At 36.8% G+C, this 22,121-nt stretch overlaps 2 protein-coding genes across 3 annotated transcripts in view; both read right to left on the bottom strand.

Annotated features, from left to right (window-relative positions):
* LOC127001592 (helicase domino-like) overlaps nt 1-17,484 on the bottom strand; it is a 52,860-nt gene extending 35,376 nt beyond the window's left edge. Inside the window, exons 1-11 of the mRNA XM_050866387.1 lie at nt 17,247-17,484; nt 16,198-16,300; nt 11,011-12,289; nt 8,040-8,548; nt 4,346-4,886; nt 3,815-4,030; nt 2,667-2,838; nt 2,053-2,242; nt 1,434-1,570; nt 851-1,037; nt 594-736 (exon numbers count right to left, since the gene is read on the bottom strand). Coding sequence (XP_050722344.1) covers nt 594-736; nt 851-1,037; nt 1,434-1,570; nt 2,053-2,242; nt 2,667-2,838; nt 3,815-4,030; nt 4,346-4,886; nt 8,040-8,548; nt 11,011-12,289; nt 16,198-16,281 — 3,458 coding nt within the window. The 5' untranslated portion in view covers nt 16,282-16,300; nt 17,247-17,484. The remainder of the gene's footprint in view (nt 1-593; nt 737-850; nt 1,038-1,433; nt 1,571-2,052; nt 2,243-2,666; nt 2,839-3,814; nt 4,031-4,345; nt 4,887-8,039; nt 8,549-11,010; nt 12,290-16,197; nt 16,301-17,246) is intronic.
* A 131-nt stretch (nt 17,485-17,615) lies between these two features.
* Nucleotides 17,616-22,121, bottom strand: part of LOC127001590 (phosphatidylinositol 4-kinase alpha-like) — a 74,278-nt gene continuing 69,772 nt past the window's right edge. For both annotated transcript variants that reach the window (XM_050866379.1, XM_050866378.1), the window contains exon 37: nt 17,616-21,178. In XM_050866379.1, the coding sequence (XP_050722336.1) occupies nt 20,953-21,178 (226 nt within the window). In that variant the 3' untranslated portion in view covers nt 17,616-20,952. The remainder of the gene's footprint in view (nt 21,179-22,121) is intronic.

Genomic DNA, 22,121 nt, shown 5'->3' with positions numbered 1-22,121 from the left:
AACTTTTCTTTAATATTCCACCCAAATGTGACAACCTAGAAAGAAACTGATTTCACAGCAGGGTGCGCCAGAAATTTTTCTATAAAACATCTTTTATGACGTTTTCTCAGTTTTTTCAGTTTCCACTGACATCTGCGTTCATGGGGGATCTCCCGAGAAAAACTTTTGCTGTCAAAGGGGGTTAATGCCAACCAATTTTGTTTTGAATATCTTCCATCTGTTTTACTTTAGTTTGAGTTCATTAATTTATGAAACAAACGCTTCTTCATTTTTTTTCCTGTGTCCCAGAAAAATGTGCCAAATACATGTGGCCCTCATGCTGAAAAGTCTGGAGACCCCTGAGCTAGGTTAACACTATCTCCATTTCCATCTTCCTATTCTCCAATTAATTGACTGCTTTTTTCTTGAATTTTATGCCACAAAGTAAGTATAGGGACCTTGTTTAAAATCATTAACCTTCTTGTTATATTCATGATACCTACCTCTTACTTAAAAAAAGCCAGTCATCAGTTTGGTTTATCCCAAAACAATTTGCTTTTCATGTTTGTCACAAATGCTAAAGAAAAGGTCAAGATCTTGAGCTGACAACTCACTTGGGAGGTGGCTCAGCAGCGGAATCTATTTCTTCGATGACCCGCCGGGGAGCCTGGAACTTGCGTATACGATGGGCAGCAAAAGCTGTTAAGCACAACTCCAAATCAGCCAGCAGAAAATTAAGGCTGAAGAGGTCAATGTTCTGTAAAAAAAGCATAAATGTCATCTAGAATTTGTTTCATTTACAACAAAATGATTTTTGTATCATTTATCAGGTAACTGTACATTAGTCATTCCCAAACTGAAGAATGTCTACCTTGAATGGGTCGTAGTCAGTGATGCCCCACACAACAGATGGGACTTGGTAAGAGAGCCCTTCCATCATGAATGGAGACACAGTTGGGCGGGCTTCAAACAGGTTAGGGTGGTTACACACCTTTCTTAGTTGCATCAATACATTGATGACACTTAGAAAGTTACCTGATGCTAAGGTTTCTCTAGTTCTGGAAAAAAGCCAATTGATTATATATATATATATATATATATATATATATATATATATATATATATATATATATATATATATATATATATATATATATATCTATATATATATATATAACAAAACAACATACAGATCACCTTAAAATATTGAACTATTAAGAAGTTCTTGAATTCTGGTTTCAAGACCAAATTCTACACGACTGAAACTCCATGACAGCTGACTTCTCCTGGTCTTGAAATACTTTTATGCCTTTCTTTCACACAGACTGAGGTATACGCATGCCCTCCCCCAAAATAAATAGACGGTTACTGTGTCACCACCTTTCACTTGCTATGCAAAATTTCTCACAAATTACTCTATATATCACCTTACATGCATTATAGCTAGTACTTACTTGGTTCTTGCCATGAATTCTTCATACAAAAATCTCTGTCTCTTGGACAATCTGCACATAATGACATGTTCAAATTTCTTTGGCATTTGTTGTTCCACTTCAGCTTTAAGTCTTCTTAATATGAATGGTCTCAGGACCTGAATAAATATGAATAAATCATTTAATAGACTAATACATAAGCAAAAATACAAAGTACAGCAATTTCTCAAGAGAAATTAAAGCAAGGTTTAAAAATTCTGGAGTACAATAGTCTACTAATGATAAGTGGAGGGGAAGGGGAGGTGGAATGCAATGGACTGTGAGACATTGTTTTTTACTAATTAAGATATTGTATTCATGATCACATGTATGGGTCTGGGATACAGTGGTCTCCACTTTACTGGGTTATCACATTCCTTTCCTAACTCAAGCATTTTCCTCTATTCTAATCACTTTATTCTAACTTATTTTAACTGAGTCAATTTTGATTTTAAACTGTGTTTTGAGGATATGGGAAAGATATGACAGTGACAAGAAAAAAATTACAAGTTAACAAAAATGACATACTGCAATAGTTTATTGTGGCAAAATGATAAAGTTCATACAAGTCTATCTAGTCACATTAGTAAATTTTAGTTACCTTGTGTAATCTTTTGATTATATTTTCATTGTATTCCTTATTCCCTTCTATCATGCCTGTTACTGGGTTAGAAAACCATTCCCGGAACTCTCGATGTGATGCAAAGATATGTGGCATTAAAAAATGCATCAATGACCACAGTTCCATCAAGTTGTTTTGTAGAGGAGTACCAGTAAGCAACAGTCGTCTGAAAATAACACAATAAATTAGAGCTACAGAAACAACAATTATATATATATATATATATATATATATATATATATATATATATATATATATATATATATATATATATATATATATATATATATATATATATATATATATATATATATATATATATATATATATATATATATATATATATATATATATATATATATATATATATATATATATATATATATATATATATATATATATATATATATATATATATATATATATATATATATATATATATATATATATATATATATATATATATATATATATATATATATATATATATATATATATATATATATATATATATATATATATATATATATATATATATATATATATATATATATATATATATATATATATATATATATATATATATATATATATATATATAAAAATTTAGCAGCAGCTGCCAGCGCTGAGACTTGAAATTCTTTATGTTTTGAGCTTCATCAAGAATGAAGTACTTCCATTTCTTTCTTCTGAAGCTCTGATGGTCCTGGATTACAAGTTTGTACGATGTTATACATATATGGAATGCATTTGGCTTTGTCCATCCTGAAAGTATATGAAAATAAAATCATCATTCTGTACCTTACTTTAAAATGTACACAGTCAAAATGCATCTTTCAAACATGTTTGGAAGGAGTGAAAAAAAATGTCAAATTTCACAAATGGCACACCACACATCACTCTCTTGACCCCCCTCAGCTCCCCTTAATCCCATTGCTTTCTTATTTAATCAATCTTGGCTACTCTGCTGCCCTCAGTTGCATGGATTTCTTTCTGGAACTGCATTTTAGTCCTCCTGTTTTACTGTTACCACCATCAAATTAATTTTCTAGATAGCCCAAAATAACTCCAGCAATTTTATTTCATCTTTCTGGTCTCTGCTTAATTCTGATGGCACTACACATCGACCTCTAAGATGAACTTGTACTCAAATTTTCTCTAAAAATTCCATTCTGGAGGATTCTGCATATTCCTCTTACTTAACTATGTCTGATCATAATTCTCAGTGATGGTTTATATACCCTCTCTGACCTGAAACCTCAGAGGGTTTATGGACAGGATAGAGTTCCTCCTATTGTTTTTAATAACTTTGTTTCCATGCTGAAACCCTAAGTAAAACTCTCTTGCCTCTGCCTTTCAACATTGATCTTTCCTCTTCCTGGAAGTATGCTTGTATACAACCTGTGCCTAGAATAAGGGACTGCTCTATGCCTTCAGACTACAGTCCTATAGCTTTGCCTATTATCTTTCTAAAGCTATTGACAGGAAAAATTTTCAGCATCTATCATCTTTCACTCATTTCTCTGATTCCTAATACGAATTCCACAAGTGGCGTTCTTCTGGTGATCTTCCCTTCCCAAACGATTCCAGGTCACACTCAGCTAACTCATTTATACTTTTGGGGATGCCTTAGACTTCGTAACATCACCAAGCTATCTTACTTCCATGCATATTACTGGTAAAAATCTGAAATCCATTTATGAAGACAAAAACTATAGGACTTCTACATGAAAAAACCTACCTTGTCTCTTCATTTTTCTCTCCTTCTGTGTACCATAGTATGTGAGAATTTTGAAGGCTGGGCACCATTTTTTGAACTCCATCTCCCAGTTGAGCATAACAGAGGTTGGCACAACAATAAGATGAGGCCCCCAATTGCTCTTTTCACAGGCAAGATGAGCCAAAAGAGAAATGGTCTGGATTGTCTTACCCAAGCCCATCTCATCAGCAAGAATTCCTGAAAAGATTAAAGGAAACCTCAATAAACAATAAGTATAAACTCCATCATAATACTATATTAATTCAGAGCCCACCAAAATTACTTGAGCTGAGTTTATTCTAACCAACTAGACCTACAAATTTTCTGCATTTGTCCAAGACTTCTGCCTAGTCACTGTGTACACACTCATACACATACCAAAAATTTGTGCAGATGCCTAATTTAGCCCTGCACCCACGATACTCATATTGTCATATTGCTATTTCCACATATCTTGCCTATACCCCTATTGAATATACAGATAATTGATGTACACAAACAAAAAAATATTACCGTTTAATTTCTTCTCATACATGGTTGTGAGCCAGTCCAGTCCAACATGCTGATACTCTCGCAACATGTGCTTGAGCAAAAAAGGAATCGGTGTTGTCACAGAAGTGGAGGATAGTGTGAAGCCCTTGGGTTGTAGGGCCTCTGCAACAGCCGAGGCATCCTGCAACTCCTTGTCTGCCTTTTCACTATCGCCTGTATTATTTTTCTCAAAATTCTCTTCCATTAGGGTTTCTAAGCCAAAGCTGGATTGCTCCTCTTCTGCTTTCTCTTCCTCATCCTCTTCCTCTTCTTCAGCATCACTGAGCATTTCATCTTCACTTTCATACTCTTCTGTTTGTCTTGTTTCTTCTTCATTAACTTCCATTTCTTCTTCCTTTTGTCTTGATGTATCCTCTGTCACCTCCTCCTCTTCCTCTTCTTCATCATCACTGATATCAGTGCTTTCATTTTCTTCAGAAGAATCTTCTTCCATTGGCTCAGCATTTGCAGCCAGCTCAGCATACTTTTTTCTTAGTTCCTCAACAGAAAGATCATTGTCAGCCTGTAAAGGAAATTATAAATATCAATACATTAAACAAACAAATGATGACACGGATTAGCATTCCATTATGCTATTAATTGAAATACAGTGGAACTCCAGTTTTTTTAACTTCATTCAATCCTAAAGGCTGTTCAGAAAAAAAATTGTTTGGAAACAAACTTTTTCCCAATAAAAATTAATATGAATGGATTAATCTCTCCCCATTATAGAGGATAAACAATCTTACAAATTGCAGCACTGTTTAAACACACACACAGATAACCTCACCATGCCAATAAGATCATAACAATCATTTATATTTAACATTTTCATTTTCTTGTGGTGAAATTCATAAGTTGATGGATGCGGTTATTGTAACTGATGAATTATGCTAAAGCATACTATCTCAATAAGCTGACAATAGTTATACATTTCCATTAGCAGAATTTCATGGTAATTATTGTGATGTCCTCAGAATTATTATATGACCATTAGTTACTAAGATACCGTAACTCATCAAAGGTAGAGGTATTGCCAGATTATATATTTTTATATAACACCTGATTATGTATATAACAATAAAACATCTTTATAGAATAATGTTGGTGGTACATTTACGTTATCATTCAACAATGTTGCGATTCCTTTGGTCCACATAAATACAGCATTTGACGGCTTATAAGACCCACTATTTTTTCCAAAAAAATGTCCCTGAAAATCACCCTGCATCTTATAAGGTCAAGGTTCAGCTTTAGGTCATTGGCCAGTGAAGTTTTAGTGCAGCAATGGCACTTAAATTAAACTACAAACCTCTCCGCAAACGTAGACAAGGTGGCAATCGCTTTTACAGCAACAACAGCAACTCTTTTCTAAAGTAAGAGTGTGTAACAGTAGTACTTACCGGTACTTCATATAAAATGACACCAGTCAGGAAGAAAATTAAGTGACTTACTGCTTGTACCTAAACAAACTAGTGGACGGTTGTACACCAAACCTGACAACACGTGCAAGATACGCAATGTTTCCTTAGTAGACAAGGATCATTGAGGTAAGACAGACCTTCATAAAACTGTTGAACTTTGTTTGATTGATAAACACAAACAATATATGGACAATACTGATGAGATACTGAGAAGATTGGTTATTATTCGATATTTACAAGTGCCTGTTTCTCCATTTTACGCTTATTTTTTAACATCCTTACTTTACGTAAGTGTTCAACAAACATTGAAGCACATTCAAGTTTAAAATTTCACACTTCCTTATGTTTTAAAAATGTACTAGAATATTACAGCAACTAGACTTATGATGTAAAATAATAATTAAAGAAATATGATGCACAAACTTGATACCCGTTACCCCTCTGAATGTCGCTCTCTCTGCCATGTTTGTTTACATCTCAAAGCAGTAACCCGAGTCTATAAAAAGGAACAATTCTGGTAGGTCCCAGCAAATATTAGCCCCTTCAATACGGTGACGCTGATCGGCGTCACCGTATGGAAAGGGCTAATCCTCTTCTACACCTTTTAATCCTCTTCAATTTCCTCTTAATCCTCTTCTAAACCTCTTAAGAGGAAATGGAAGAGGATTAATCCTCTTCCATTTCCTCTTAACCCTTTCTATACTGTCACGTATGGAATGGGTTAATGGCCGGTGTAAAGTATTGGGATTTGATAAGGATCTAAATACATGTGAAACTTTAATAATGACCTAATAGTGGGGAGGGCTACGAATGTCGAGCGAAAAATCTCCACCCGACACTCGTGGTTCAAACCGGTTTATTATATATATTTTTTCTTCAAATGCCTGCCGAAATTTGGGGGTGCGCCTTATAAGCTGTTAAATACGGTAATCATTTTCGAATATGCAACTCTTGTTTTCACTCTATCCCTGATATAGTGCTATGAATAATTAGTCACTTTTTTTAATAATAGCAATGAGTTGTCTAAATTCCATAATATGTGACACTGTTGCTTTCTGAAGTTGTTAGGGATTAAGGACACCACGTCATTTCCTCCCTCACCTCCAAATGTGATGCTAGCTACTCCGACTCATTCTCATGTGCTCCACAATCGAGAGAATGAACTTATTGACATTGTGAATAAACATTTTTAAAGAAAAGGCTAATGGAGACTATAATTCCATCTTCAAGAGTGGTTGCTCGCACAGCTGAAGCTAAGTGATGATAGAAGTATGATAGAAGTCCAAAGAATCTGCTCTAAATTGAATATGGCTTGTGTGAAACAAATGTCCCCAGAACAATTTGCATTCTCATCACTAACAATGAAGGACAATGCAACGGAATGATTGGAGAGATAGTGAGTGGGAGTAGGGAAGAAAAAGAAGAAATAGGGGAATGTGTAATCGATAAGAGATGGAGAGAGAAATGTAGGTGGGGGTGGGGGTAGCATAATCGATATCTGTCCTTACTACAAAGGTTAGGCTTGGCAGCGTTGTGGCCAGGGGACTCCCCAAGCAAGCCCTGCCCAACCAGACCTCATACCTGAGTCCGACTATATCATTTCATTTCAGTGAGGGAAGAAATTTATGTCCACACCAAAGTTGACACTGATGGAGTGAATCCAACTACATTTGAATAATATTTTTGATAAGTTTAACATGAATGGCATCAAGGGTTAACTTTTGAGGTAACGGTATATTTAGTTTCACGCCATTTGTGGGGAAGTAGTTAACATTTGGGGTATCACAAAACCTAACCTTATTTTCCCCTCAGAACCTTACCTATGCTAATTTTGTATCAATGAGTTTTGCTAGGAATGAAATCCAACAGATAATGAGATAAAGTTGGATGCATACACTATAGCTGTGCATGGCTGCAGTGCTCATCTTTCACAATGACCTTTTGAGCTTGTGGTGGGAATAACCCATTACCCTGAGCACGGGACAGTGTAGAGTCTGGGATTGCTAGTTTACCTTCCCCAGATACCCATTTATCAACCAGCCCAAAAGGGAGGATGAACTATACGGTGAGCTGTATGCAGCCTGACAGGGACGGGATTCAAATTCATGCCTGTGGATTTGTAGCTAGGCAGGTAACCACAGCTCCACGGAGGTGCATAATGAGGGTCTACTTTTTCTAATATTATATAGGAGGGAAGCTAGCAGGAAAACCTTGTATCACTAAAACTTAACATGTTTAGCTCAGACACCTACCTGTAAGTCTTCCAATTCCTGCTCATGGTTCACTTCACCCTCTTTCTCCTCTTGCTCTTCTATCGTCTCTTCATTATCTTCTTCAGACTCCTCAGCTTCAAAGTCTTTGTCACCAATATCTTTTTCTGCATCACTAGTGGTTTCTTTTTTCTTAAGCTTCACTTTTCTTTTAATTCCCCTACCTAGTTTTTGTCCAAGTATACTATCACTATTTTTATCTTCATCTTTATTAACATCTTGTATGGTTCCTCTATTACTTGGTCTTTTCTGTTTTTCCTCTGAGTCTTCATGACTCTGAACTGAATCACTGAGATCATCTGCATTATTGCTGAGAGAATGGTCCCCTTCCTCCAGATAGCCTGGTGGCAGGTCCCTTAATAAGTCCTCCATAGTCTGCTTGGACTCTTCATGCAACAACTGTAGCTCCGAAGCTTGTTCTTCAGGATTGTCATCTTCTCGGGCAATAGTTGCTTCATCATCATCTGAAGGCTCCTCTGGATGGAATTCCTCTGGAAAAATATGAAATATCTGATGAACATGTGATGTAAAAAATAAACCTACAAAAAAGTTTCTTGTGTGTATATTCAAGGTACATTTGTATTCCATCTTAAAGTGAGGTGCCAATAATGAAATATATGACAGGAGGAATAGCATTTGTAAACACTGAGGAATAGCATTTGGAAACATCACATAGAGTGAGGAAACCTGTGAAACTGTCTATTTGATCTGATACATATTAGAGCATATATCCCATTTAAATTAGACCCTTGTTTCATATACAAATTAGCGGAAAGGGATCGTCCAAAAAAATTGGGAGACCGAGATTTCTTAATGAATATTTAATGAATCCTTTAAATGCATTGTATCCATTGTAAACTCTCAAACTTATCACTCAGCTCTAACTTTTGACTGACACTCTGAAGTACATTCTTTCATAACCCGTTTGCTTTTAAATCATTAATCACAAAAATAATGTGAAATAATACTAACCATGGATAAATGTTGAGTTTGATCACATTTTTAAATAAACAATTTGAAATAATACAATAGATAAATGTTGTCTGATCACATTTTACATGACTTTGTAACAGTACATACTATACAAGAGAAAATAACCCCCATTTACAATAATAATGCAGACAGCTAGACACCTGCCATGATGGGAGAGAATCATTATCAGTGAGTGAGTTGGTGGAAAGTAATTAAATGTGCCAGACATCAGAGGTCATAAGACATCATCTGATAGAAGTAAACAGCAAGATAAAGGAGATATACACAATGACGTATGGAAGGGTGATACGGTACTAGAAGAAATATGTATGCTATATGAGGATCAAGTAAATACTGGCACTATGGGTAGGAATATAAAAGGAGAGAGAGAGAGAGAGAGAGAGAGAGAGAGAGAGAGAGAGAGAGAGAGAGAGAGAGAGAGAGAGAGAGAGAGAGAGAGAGAGAGAGAGAGAGAGAGAGAGAGAGAGAGAGAGAGAGAGAGAGAGAGAGAGAGAGAGAGAGAGAGAGAGAGAGAGAGAGAATGAGAGAGAGAGAGAGAGAGAGAGAGAGAGAGAGAGAGAGAGAGAGAGAGAGAGAGAGAGAGAGAATGAGAGAGAGAGAGAATGAGAGAGTGTGTGTGTGTGTGTGTGTGTGTGTTTATGAATCCATTAAAGGAAGGAAATTTACTATCTAAAGTGTGGTGACTGAGAAAAATCAGCAGGATAAGATAATGGTGGGAATGGAGGAGAATGTACTAGAAAGGGCAGAAGAACCAGAGCTGGAAATAGAGGAGTACAAAACAACCAATCAATATTATTCTCTATAAAGGCTACTTTCCTGTCCTATCTCATAGCAGGATTCATAGACTTGCTCAAGCCATGAAGTCAGATGGCACACAATACAGTAACCCACCAGGCCCACAACAATTCACTAATCCCCTGTTCCCTCAAGGGGGTGGCCACAGCAGAAGTGTTTCCAACATTCAATGTTGCTGCACTTCCTCTCAGCACATTCATTCAATCCCTCAGCTACCAACTCAACCATTCAACCACTGCACAATCTACACCCTTTGCTGTTACACCCATGTCAAATCAGTCTCTCATGCATGCTTTAATTGCTTTCTCCTCCTATCTGGACACACCACATGCACCTCTTGTATGGCTCATTTCCACTGTGTGTATTTGACTGATATACAACATTCCACACTAAGTCTCAGATACCTATGAGAGTTGGGAGGAGAATACTATTTTTAATTGCCTTCATGGCATATATCAAACTATGGAGAGTTGGTGTTAGTGGAGTATTCTTAAATTGAACAAAAATAATGGCAGTTCAATTTGTTGGATATTTTGATGTAGTGGAAGAGGGTTGCTCAAACTGGCTCAATAATTTAAGAAGAATTTTTTGTACACTCACTGTGGCATGTTTTCACACTATAAAATCTTTCTCAGGTGGAGTTCTTACCATGCATTACCAGATGCTAAAGTCAATTCCAGTCAAATTTAGTGACATTGTCAAAAGGATTGATATTCAAATTAGCAATTCTTGATCACACCTACAGAGGCTCCCATATTGCAGAATATTGATCTCAAATAGTCACACTGTTGCAATCAGATTGATGTAAAATAAACTGAGAGCAATAAGAGGCAAGATGAAAATGCCTCCGTTTACCTAGTTGAGTATTTAAGGCAGCATGATGTGGAGCTCTGACATTGCACTTCCATATATAAAAGGTTTTGCAAATTGAAAATATACAACATTCCACACTAAGTCTCAAATACCTAAAAGAGTTGGGAGGAGAACACTATTTTGAATATGCATTGGAAGTTTAAAAGCTGAATACACAAATTTCACAGATGCCTTAGTCTGTGAAATCGATGTCAATATTTTCCTACTGTCCCACTGCTTTTACTTCCAGGGATAGCGAATAAATGAACAGTATTACAACTATATACTAAACAAGCAGCATCAATATACTAACCGTCAGACATCCGCACATCTCTTGAAGGGGTGTTGGAACGTGTAGACGCTGCTGCTGAATCAGCTGGTTTGTTCATACTTTCAGCTAACCAGGAAGAGTATTTTTCAGTCTGATCAACAATAAAGCTTAACTGTTGATCAAGAGCTTTTTTCTTCTTTTCATCTAGCTTTGTTGTCACTTTATATTCCACTAACTTTTCTACATTGCTCCAGAATGTTCTGATTTCTTTGGCAATGAAACCAGCCACTTTCCGAAGTCTCATCTCCTGCTCTTTCTCTGCTTTCTGGGCCTGGAGAGCTTTGTCCTGGAAATATTTCTGAACCATACGAGCACACTTTTTTGCAGCAGCCTTTTTCCATTTTCTTTCTTGAGCAAAATCAGCACTAAGCCAAACCATTTCTTCAAGCAAATAATCCCAATGAGCTTTTGCCCTCGGTGGTTCCTGCACTTTCGGTAATCGTTTCTCAGACCATAAGCCATCTTTTCTCAATGAAGCAATCCTTTGCATAACATATGCTTCTTGCCTTGCCTTTTCTACCATTTGATCTTGTTGAGTGACAGTTTGAATACTATCACTTGTGGAGGGAATTTTCTGACGTCCATTAGCTCCTGCGCCAGCCAAACCCTTCCCTGGTTTAACAGGTGATGTTCTTGCTATTGCACTTGTTCCACTCTTTGCAGGTGACTGAGACCCTGATGTGTTTTCTGTTTTCACTTGCAATCCTGCAGTCAAGTGTAAAGGGTTTGGAGCAGAATACTTGACCTCAAGAGTTTCATCACCCTCAAGCTTGTGTTGGGCAATGTGCTGAAGGAACTCCCTAGAAGGTCTTCGACTCCATGTCTGAAGATCCATCATGTTGCCATCTCTTTCCAAAAAAAATAGCTCCACGAGGTGTTCATTAAATTTGTCTCTCACATTTACTAATTTAGCTTTCTTCCAATCCACAATGACCTTTCGCAACTCTAATATATCTGAAGGTTTCTCCTCCACTTTGATTCTCTTAGCAGGAGGCTGTGAAGAGGTACATGGTAAAGGTCTTCTAGGAGAAGAGGAAGGTGTAGTGCTGGGAGCAACATCTGTCAGAGCTGGAGTGGATCCTGGTGCAGAAGACACGGGGGAAGTATGAGGTGTGTATGAGTGGAGGCTTCTGGGGTCACTGAGCCGAACCAACTCCCCCTCACCAGACCCCATGTTGCCAACCTTCCCTGGACTGGTTGGCTGCTGCACTATGTGAGACTCAGCATCTTTACTGTCAGTGATGCTGCTGGGGGTGGGGCCCTGAAATAAGGAAACATTTGACAGTTTACACAAACCTCAAAAAAATTAGTCAACAACTTAATAGTAGGACTTTAAGTATTGAACAGAAACCATCTTTTGCATATTTGTTTTCTCATCACATTTCTATCTAGTATAATATAGAACTTTATATATATATAAATATATATAAATATATATATATATATATATATATATATATATATATATATATATATATATATATATATATATATATAAAGGAAATTTTGTTATATTTGGAAATATCAACTATGTTGGGGCTTTACTTGATCTTGATGATAATGCGCTAGGCACCTTACAGGTGCATAACATGCATATTTGAGTTGGCTGCAGAGGGGGGACGGGGGAGCCAAGTGTACTTAAAAGAAATCTATGCATACATGTATGCATGGCTTGTTGTAGTTGGTGTAAAAGAGAGCAGAAATTATCAAAGGCAAGCATGATATCAAAACTGGAGTGACAGATGCGAAGAAACAGTGAGCTTGGCAGCAATGGAACTTAAGGTTATTGTGATGACATCAATAACAACAATACCAAAGCTCATAATTTATAATCAGATCATATTCATAATCAGTAGCTCTCAACTGGCAACACTTCCTGCACCTGGCACTGCCACTTCACACAGATGCATGCAGCAGTCAGTTGAGTGATGTACAAGAATTTTTGTGTGATTAGCACTCTTGCATTATTTACTTGGCAAAGTGAATACACCGCAACTTTTTATGGATAAACTGGCTTTGTATTTTTGCAAACTTCTACTTTAAATCAGACATTAATATAACTTTTTCTTCTTTTCCATATGTGAGGATTTTCATACAAAGGGGATTGCTTGTATGCAGATGAACTCGACACTAACAAGATATATGCACAGCATGCCTCTACAAAAAACATCTAAAAAAGCAGCAAAAGATGACTACTGGTCCACTTAGCCCCCAGACTTTAGTTGAAAATGGCCTTCAGAACTCAACTTTCTCTCAACGGCATGAAATATATGTGTACTCACTTTATATATGTGCATGCTGTATTAAACTTTTTTTTTTTTTTTTTTTTTTTGGCAAATACTGTGGTACTGGCAAAGTTGTGAAAATAAGTCAGAGAAGTTGGTAACAAAAAGCATCTTATATCTACTGAAAGTGAGATAAAATCTCACACTGGAATGAGCACTTAAAATAAAACTGAATTAGTCAAGACAAACACAAAGTATAGTGATAAATGGGTCTATTAGTAAAGTACATGGCTGGCTGATGTTGACCTTGCAATACATACAAGGAAAATATGTGGATATGAATATGGCTGTGGTTATTTCAGCTTTGCTTCTCCATGCTTTTGTAGCACATTGTACCATTGCTTCATGTAAAGTTTCTCTTTTGCATTGTTGAAGGACAAAGAAAATGAAATAAACACCAGGAAAAATGTGTGTATGTGGTGCAATGCAGGATATGCATTCAACTCCCTTGAAAACTAGCTGACCACTGGCACCTTATCAATGACTCAGATAGATAGGTTGCCCAGGCAGATGCTACAGAGAAATATGCAAGACACTTCCAGATATAAAATAACCCTTACACATTCAAGTTATCCTTTTAATATGATGTGCTACACCCTGTGTGCTGACTTTGAAAGCTTGCCATGTGCATGAGGAGGGTATATAAATCACCAGCCTATTGATTTCTAATGTGTTTTCATTATGACATGTTTGACACAGGAATGCAATCTACATGATTAATTTATTTTTTCTTGGTCTTACAAGGCAATAAATTATTACTATTATTATTAAATCTAACTGACTCCAAAGCACACTCTTTCATACAATGAGGACTGACCCCCTTTGTGGGATAAATATCCCTAAAAAAGCCAACTCATAATGGCAGACAAAATGTTTTTTCTAGATGTTTATTCAATCTGCTAACTATTCCCAACAGAAATCACTAGTTTCCTAAATTCTTCTCCCTCCATTCATCCTTAAATCATCTAGATTTTATATTATAAAAATCTATATGTGACCACAAAGCACATATACCTATATGTGACTACAGAAGCAATTACTGGAAAAGGACAATGGGCCAACCTCACTTGCATGCCACTCCAAAATGTACAGGGTAGTAGTATTTTGAAAAACCAATAAACTAACCTAATTAATCTGAAAAATAACTCATATACACATAGTAGCCTATCACCCCTAAATAGGTTCATACCCTCATCATGTAGTAGCCCAACCCAACAATCACCCCCAATCCATCCTCCGTAACACACAGGGCAGTAGCTACAGTCAAGGCAGCTAGTATGCAAACACTACCACATATAACGTTTCATCACTAAATTATAGTAATTTCTTTAGGATGAATTTGTGACAGGTATACACACCATATGTTACAGAATACTAAAAAGCAAATATTGTAAAGATCAGAATATTTGAACTTTTAAGTCATCTTTAACCCGGCAGTGTCGGCAGACCCATTTTTGGGTTCCTGTGAGTTGGTCCGCTGAAACGGTGGACCCCGTATGGGGCATATGGGGCTCGGCTCAAAACGCCTCATTCGAGCTAATTGTAGGTGGTGGCGGCATAGAGCAACCCACCATGCATGCCCTGGGTCATTGTGGTGGGTGATTGATCATGAGGTGGGCTTATTTGTCATAAGTGGTGCTGTAAGGTCATGGCAGACTGAATTAGTTATCCATATAGTAATCACTTGTTAAATTCTCTAAAGTAGACAACAAGCGACTCTCGGCTAGATGCCATGTGTCACGAGACTGTTTATTTTGTAACAAACACCACCCAAAAAGAATGGAGTTTGAGTATAAATAAATATTTTTAACGGCTTTATGGTTATGAGAGGAGTACTCTGATATACGTTCCATGCTCTTTTCTTAGTCTCAAAATGCAGTGTAATGGTGCCATTTCTCGGCCACTTCTCGGCTTTCCCATAGCCGAAGCCCATGGGTTAAGAAATATACCCCCATGATCTATATAAACACTGTCAAGGCCAGATCCATGAAAGCAGCAGCTTCTTCTCACCTTCTATTCTTCATATATATTTTCAGGTAAAAAAATTTTTTTACACACATCCCTATTTTTCCTAAAACCCTGTACTTTATCACCTATACTTTCAATAGTACTTTTCAGGGCATTATTTCGATAAAAACCACCCTCAATCTAGAGAATTATTACCTGGCTCAGTGTAGAATTTGTCATTCTGAATTATTTTACCCCAATATAAATGTGGGGCAGATTGATAGCAAAAAAGTCAATGATTTATTTCCTTTTATAGCATTTTGACAGTGAGCTATAGGTCTGATTAGGTTAGGAGCAGCTATAGTGTATGCCCCTAACTCTACCTTTACGTAATGCATTTTTGCAGTGAGCTATAGGTCATGTTGTTAGGACAGATCTAGTCAAGGTCAGGTTAGGTAAGATCAGATACTTTTTGTTTCCTATATAAATGTGTGAAATGCTTCACACTGCAGTTTTAATGTTATGTGGTCAGCTAATTTGATGTTTGTTATCAATCTGAGTTGTTTTGCAGAAATCATAAATTTATGGGAAAAAAAGGGGATTTGCCCCAGAAACTGATAGCAGATTCAATCAACAAGCATAAAAAAGTCTGTCCTTGAAATCAGATGATGATGTTTAATGAAAAATTTCCCTTTACAGTGCATTATAAAAAGTATTCTTTCTGGGAGTATCACTATAAATGTCATTCTTCAGTGTAAGATTTTAGGGGCTGGTTAGGCTATGGGGCCATGGCCTCTAAAGCTTTTATATAAGTGCTTCATTATTTCAAGAGGCCATGGACTGTTCACATAACACAAGCTCCTCTAAAGACTGCCTCTAAAATCCATTTTCAACCTTAGGTGATCTAAACTACAGCCTTTGAAGTGCATGTACTCACCCCTGATGCAGCACTCACACTGCTCGTCACATTATGGCTCGATGTGATGGTCTCATTCTGGCCAGAGGTTTCTCTTGCACTCATTACAACCACTTAGGCACATCTGCAAGGGAGAGAATAGGCTGTCACTGCAAACATCTTCTCCTTAGGTCTTGGTCCAACTATATAATTTTTTCTAGCCTTACTACACTTACGAATGTTACTAGAAAGCCTTTATGGGAATAACTGGTATGTTTACATCTGACACCTTAATCGTCTCCACCCAAGACCCAACCCTTGACTGTTAGAGCATCACCCGGAAATTTTTGTAGTGGTTGTTTCGGCATGTCGAAGGAGTGAGTCACCCTTCCTACAACCAAACACCTTGAGGCCGAGGATTTACTTATTGGTTTATATTTCGAGCAAGCCTGTGTCGCATTGAGTGGAGGGCCCGAGGCCTGCCAGGAGGCTGGGCGGGCTGGCGGTGGTGGTGACTGACGGTGCAATAACGCTGGTGGGCGACGCCTGTCAGGCGGCCCGTGCACCCCGTCACGCAGGGCCGCCGCTGCCCTCGCCAGGATGTATTGGCCCCAGCACCGCCACCGCCGCTCGGCCTGTATAGATTTACCATGTGTGAGGCAACAAAGGTTTCCAGTCTTCAGGTAAGATGGTGGAAGGTTCTGACGCAGCATTATTCATGTTTTTATTCCTTGATGTACATAAGGTTCGTTGAAGACTCATGCAGCTTCATAAATATTGGTAATTCATGATAAAGTGAAGGGCGGCCGCCGGCGTGTGGCTGCCCCGCTGCCTCCCGCCGCTGCCAAAAGTACGATGATTCACCTCTCCTCGACGTGCACCATTTGTATATTCGCCGTGAATCTGCAAATTGATGAACCTTATTTACGTAACCAATAATGACCAAAAAGTGACTACAGTGTGCCAGTACGCCCCCGCGAGCCCCCGAGTGGTGTGCGCAGCTCGCCCCGCCCGGCGCGCAGCCGCCATGATGAACAAAACTGGGGGAAGGGAGGCTCGCCACCATTGAATCACAAAATACCACGACTTACACGCAGCATCCGGCACTTTCGACACACTCATCCTCCGTGGCAGCGTCCACACAAAGTTTTTGTACACAGCGGGATAAACCCGCAAGGATTTTACACCATTTTCTATAGAGCAAAATTGTGAGAGAGTCAAGACGGCCAACCTATCCTGGCTCGCCTGTTGCAGTGACTGGCGCCGCGCATGACGTCACGCCCGTCTGCCTCGCCCGTCGCCAGGGGGACGTTCAAACCACCTGGCCCGCGCTGCCGTCACTCCCAGACTAGAGAAAGGATACAGTACCACCCAACAGTTAAATGTAGCCCTCTCATTCTGAACCACATACTATAAGCAATAACGATTAACATTCTTTTTATTGGTTTTGAAAAAAAATCTGAGCTAGACAACTTTATTGAAGAATGGTAGCAGCACACAGGCTTCAACCTCTACACTTTACTTTATAGATAAATCTCTATAATAAAAAAAATATTACATTATTCATATTATTTGGTGGGTGGACTAGGAACTTTTAATGCTATCTATATCAGGTTGGGCATAGCAAGTCAGGAATATAAAAAAAGTAATGTATGAATATTAAACTTTCTCTCAAAATAGTTACTTATCTAATGGAGATAATGACTTTGATGCCTGTAAAAGCCACACCTATGATAGGTTAGGAATGTTTAAACTATGGTAAATGATACAAGTTAAGAAACATCTACAACTTTATAAATATGCATAATCAATTATATATATATAGATATATATATATATATATATATATATATATATATATATATATATATATATATATATATATATATATATATAAAACTACTGTAACCAGTCAAGTGTATGCAGCACAGTGACAAAGGAATGTAACTATATAAATAACATTAATTCCAGAGCTAAGCTGCTTCAATCCACTATTAATTAAATAAAAACAAAGAAATATATATATCATGTATTGGTTGTTCTAGTCCCCCAATGGCATATGACTCATGATACTATTGGGACAATATATCTAACAGATTGTAATAATATAATCACCCTAGGTGCTCCAGGGAAGAAACAAACTGATCCTACAAGTCCCCTGAAGACCCCACATCCCTCTGTTTCTATTAAATTTAAGCATAATAAATTTGTTAAGAGGTTCACACAATACTAAAAACATCTATGTAGTTAGATTGACAATATAAATATGTTCCTTACTATGAAGAAAATTGCTATAGTTATGTGATATATCATTCACTGATATGATATCTTGACATATTATTTACTTGATTTACAAATCTCTTCAATTAGAATTAAATAAGTATTATTGTTTTCTAATTTCAAAATTTCACCTTAGTTTCTAAGATTTTTATACAAATAAACCAACCACAAAGAGTAATTGAACAAAGCTAACTATAGTTATATTCTTTATATAAAGTATTGTATTTGTATGAAACAGTAATACGTACTTGGAGAACAATAGACAGTAAAATGCACTTTATCATTATCATCAATTGGAAGCACAGCCTCAGGGGAGTGCTGTTTGCCTGTTGATGTCGTTCGTTTACTTGTCCTGTTTTTTATATATGCCACTGCACGAAATATAACTATTATTATTATTAACAAAATTTCTCAAGATTCCCCAGAGGAACCCTTCACATAGGCACTGGTATCATTCTAAACCCTTTTCAAGAGAATTAACCAAACCGCTCCAGCCATGAGCCTTGAGGAGTTAACACTCATGAATACAACTTGATGAAAAGAATCAACATCTGCTTTCTAATGTCCATTTTGCCTTAGTTGACATTTAGACACTATGCTGGCAACAGACCTTGATTCTTTCTAACAATGTGTTGCTATTTAAAACATAATTATATACTCCATAGGTAACTCATGATTCAGCAGACACATGTTACTAAATGAAGTATTCCTGATCAGGTCATAATTTAGTGGCACAGTCTCATGAACATAGATAATAAAAGGAATATATTTGAAGATTCTAATATTTGTTCCGGAGGATTATTGACCCATAAGCTTTGACACCCCGAATTATGCCATTCATGAGCGTGCGACATTCACCCACATATGCCTACGACTGCTTCCCAAAGTGGGTCATCACCCATCAACCCCTTCTCCCTATCTCATGAATTAGTCCCCTGGCAGTCATGATGGAGGCTGGAAAGTTGAGTTTTGATGGGAAAACACACAGAGAAATAGACAGTTTGATATGGATGCTACACTCATTCAGTTAAAAATGCCATATGCTCATAAGTACTGGATGATTAATAGTGACCAAAACTAGTTTGTTTGAAAACTTTCTTGCAAGACTAGCCAGTGATAATTTTACAAAATGAAAATAAATATCATTATATAGAAACATACACATGAAAATACTGCTAAAAATCTATAGTTAAAATATATAAAAAAAAGTCGAGGGCATGGAATGCAACCAAATACTAGATGGTGTCCGACATGACTAAACACCTTTAAAAAAAAGGGGGGGGGGCAACATAATCTTGGTGGGTGACTTTAATTGTAAAGGAGTGCACTAAGAAGAGTGGGACACATGAAGAAGAGAAGACACAAGGGGAAATATACTGTTAAATATAGCAATGACCAGCATGATGACCCAGTGAGTCATCCTTGCCATCCTTGCAGTGTTTAAAGCAATGATGGAAGTAGACAAAACTGATAAGGATCTTATTGAATGGGATGGAGGAGCAACAAGAAGATATGGAAAGAAATCAAAGAGAACTTGCTTGTAGGATATAAAGAGATACAGTTTTTCATATTGATCCATTGAACTGTGGAATGCCTGGACAAGGGGGTCATTCAGTTCAAACCTTAAATTAATTTAAAGCTAATTTTGACCCATCAAGACATGGAGATGGGACTTCATGAGTGTAATTTATTTCTTGTTCATCATAACTAGGTACATACACACACTGGTAATTGATAACTATATGATAAATGAATGACATCTGGTTTTGTTATAATAATAAATATATCTAAAGTAGTCATAAGGGAATTACAGTGAACTGTTACCACTTTAAACATGATTCATGGGCATTTAGGAGTCACAAAATTAGTTGACAACAGCTGAATGTACAATCCTTTCCTTGTAATTCTCTTAGTGCTTTGAAACAAAGCTTACTAACACTTATATATTTTGTATTATCAATAATACATTTGGCACATCTGACTCTCCTGCTGTGTAATGTTTTGGCATGATAAAGTGGTTATAACTGATGTAACACTTCCAACTTTAAGCTCAAATCTGGCTAAAATTATGACATTCAAGTTAACCTCAATGATGTTTAGTTTTTTTCAAACCTAATTCCAAAGCTATCAAATTATCATTACTGATTCCCTTTCACATAGTGTACCACAGTCCCACAGTGCCAGGTTATTAACAGTGATATGATGACACTGATGAATCACTGTATTCATGAAGATAAACAATATCTTGCAAAGCAGTCAGTGATAGCAAATTGCAAAATTCTCTACCTATCAATTTAAAATTCATAAAACTGAAGCCCAAACCATTTCAAAACATGTAACACTACTGATTAAATCCTCCATACTAGAATGGTTATGATGCATATAACTGAATTCAGAAGAAAAAAAAAAACCCATATTTTAAGGATATTTTGACTAGCTAAGTTGGAGGAGCATAATAAATTATTAGGTTACTATAAGGCCAAATAATACTGTAACCATAGATGACAAATAGGTGGTTTAATAGGGAATCTGGTTAGTATGGTACTGCAGACGGTCATATGCTTTGGTGCGCCAGTTGAGATGCGAATGTTGAATGATGTTTAACATATACTGTGCAGCCTCCTTCTCAGTGGACTGCGGGGTGAAACGAGAGCGCAGCTGCCTGATAGTCTGACCTCGGAAACAGGGCAGTCCAGTATCCAGCATCAGGGATACAAGGGACACAATGGCTTCTCGGTACGGTCTGGAGAAGTTAATATTTTTATCATCTTCACAATAATTGCAAAAGACATCACTATTAATAATTTGTTAGGGATGAGTATATATATATATATATATATATATATATATATATATATATATATATATATATATATATATATATATATATATATATATATATATATATATATATATATATATATATATATATATATATATATATATATCTATATATATATATATATATATATATATATATATATATATATATATATATATATATATATATATATCTATCTATCTATCTATCTATCTATATATCTATATCTATATCTATATCTATATCTATATATATATATATATATATATATATATATACACACACACACACACACACACTCAGCGGCGAGCACCGCTAACCGAAAAATTAACTTCACTAACTGGTAATCCACTAACTAAAAAGTTAGCTTCTCTTATGCTAAACCACTAAACTGATAAAGAAATTAGTGGAAGCTAATGCTAACTACTAACATTTTTTTATATGGATTTAGCTCCGGTTTAGTATTTTGGCTCTAAAACCCTTAAAAACAGACCTAGTGACCTGAAATTTCATTATGTTGTAGCTTAGACATAGAGCTTTCCATAAAGGTATAGCATGCATGGTCTCCTTGGGGTGGCACATGACGCACCGAAAGTGCAAGACATTGGTGTTCGTCATATCTCTTGATTTAAGGACAAAGTACTTTCCCAGGTGTGGCCACGGATTCTGGAACTTCTGGGTGAAGGGAAGAAGTGTGGAGTGGTGGAAGAAGTGAAGCGACAGACTTAAAAGTGGTTTGGCCACATGGAGCAAATGGAGGAGAGTAAGATGACCAGAAGAGTATATGTGAAAGAGACAGAGGGAGGGAATGCTAGAGGACGACCTCCAGTGAAATGGAGGGATAGGGTGCAAGAGTACATTAGGG

Source organism: Eriocheir sinensis, chromosome 21 (genome assembly GCF_024679095.1).
Source record: "Eriocheir sinensis breed Jianghai 21 chromosome 21, ASM2467909v1, whole genome shotgun sequence".
Taxonomy (NCBI): domain Eukaryota; kingdom Metazoa; phylum Arthropoda; class Malacostraca; order Decapoda; family Varunidae; genus Eriocheir; species Eriocheir sinensis.
This window is presented reverse-complemented; position numbering and strand designations above follow the sequence as displayed.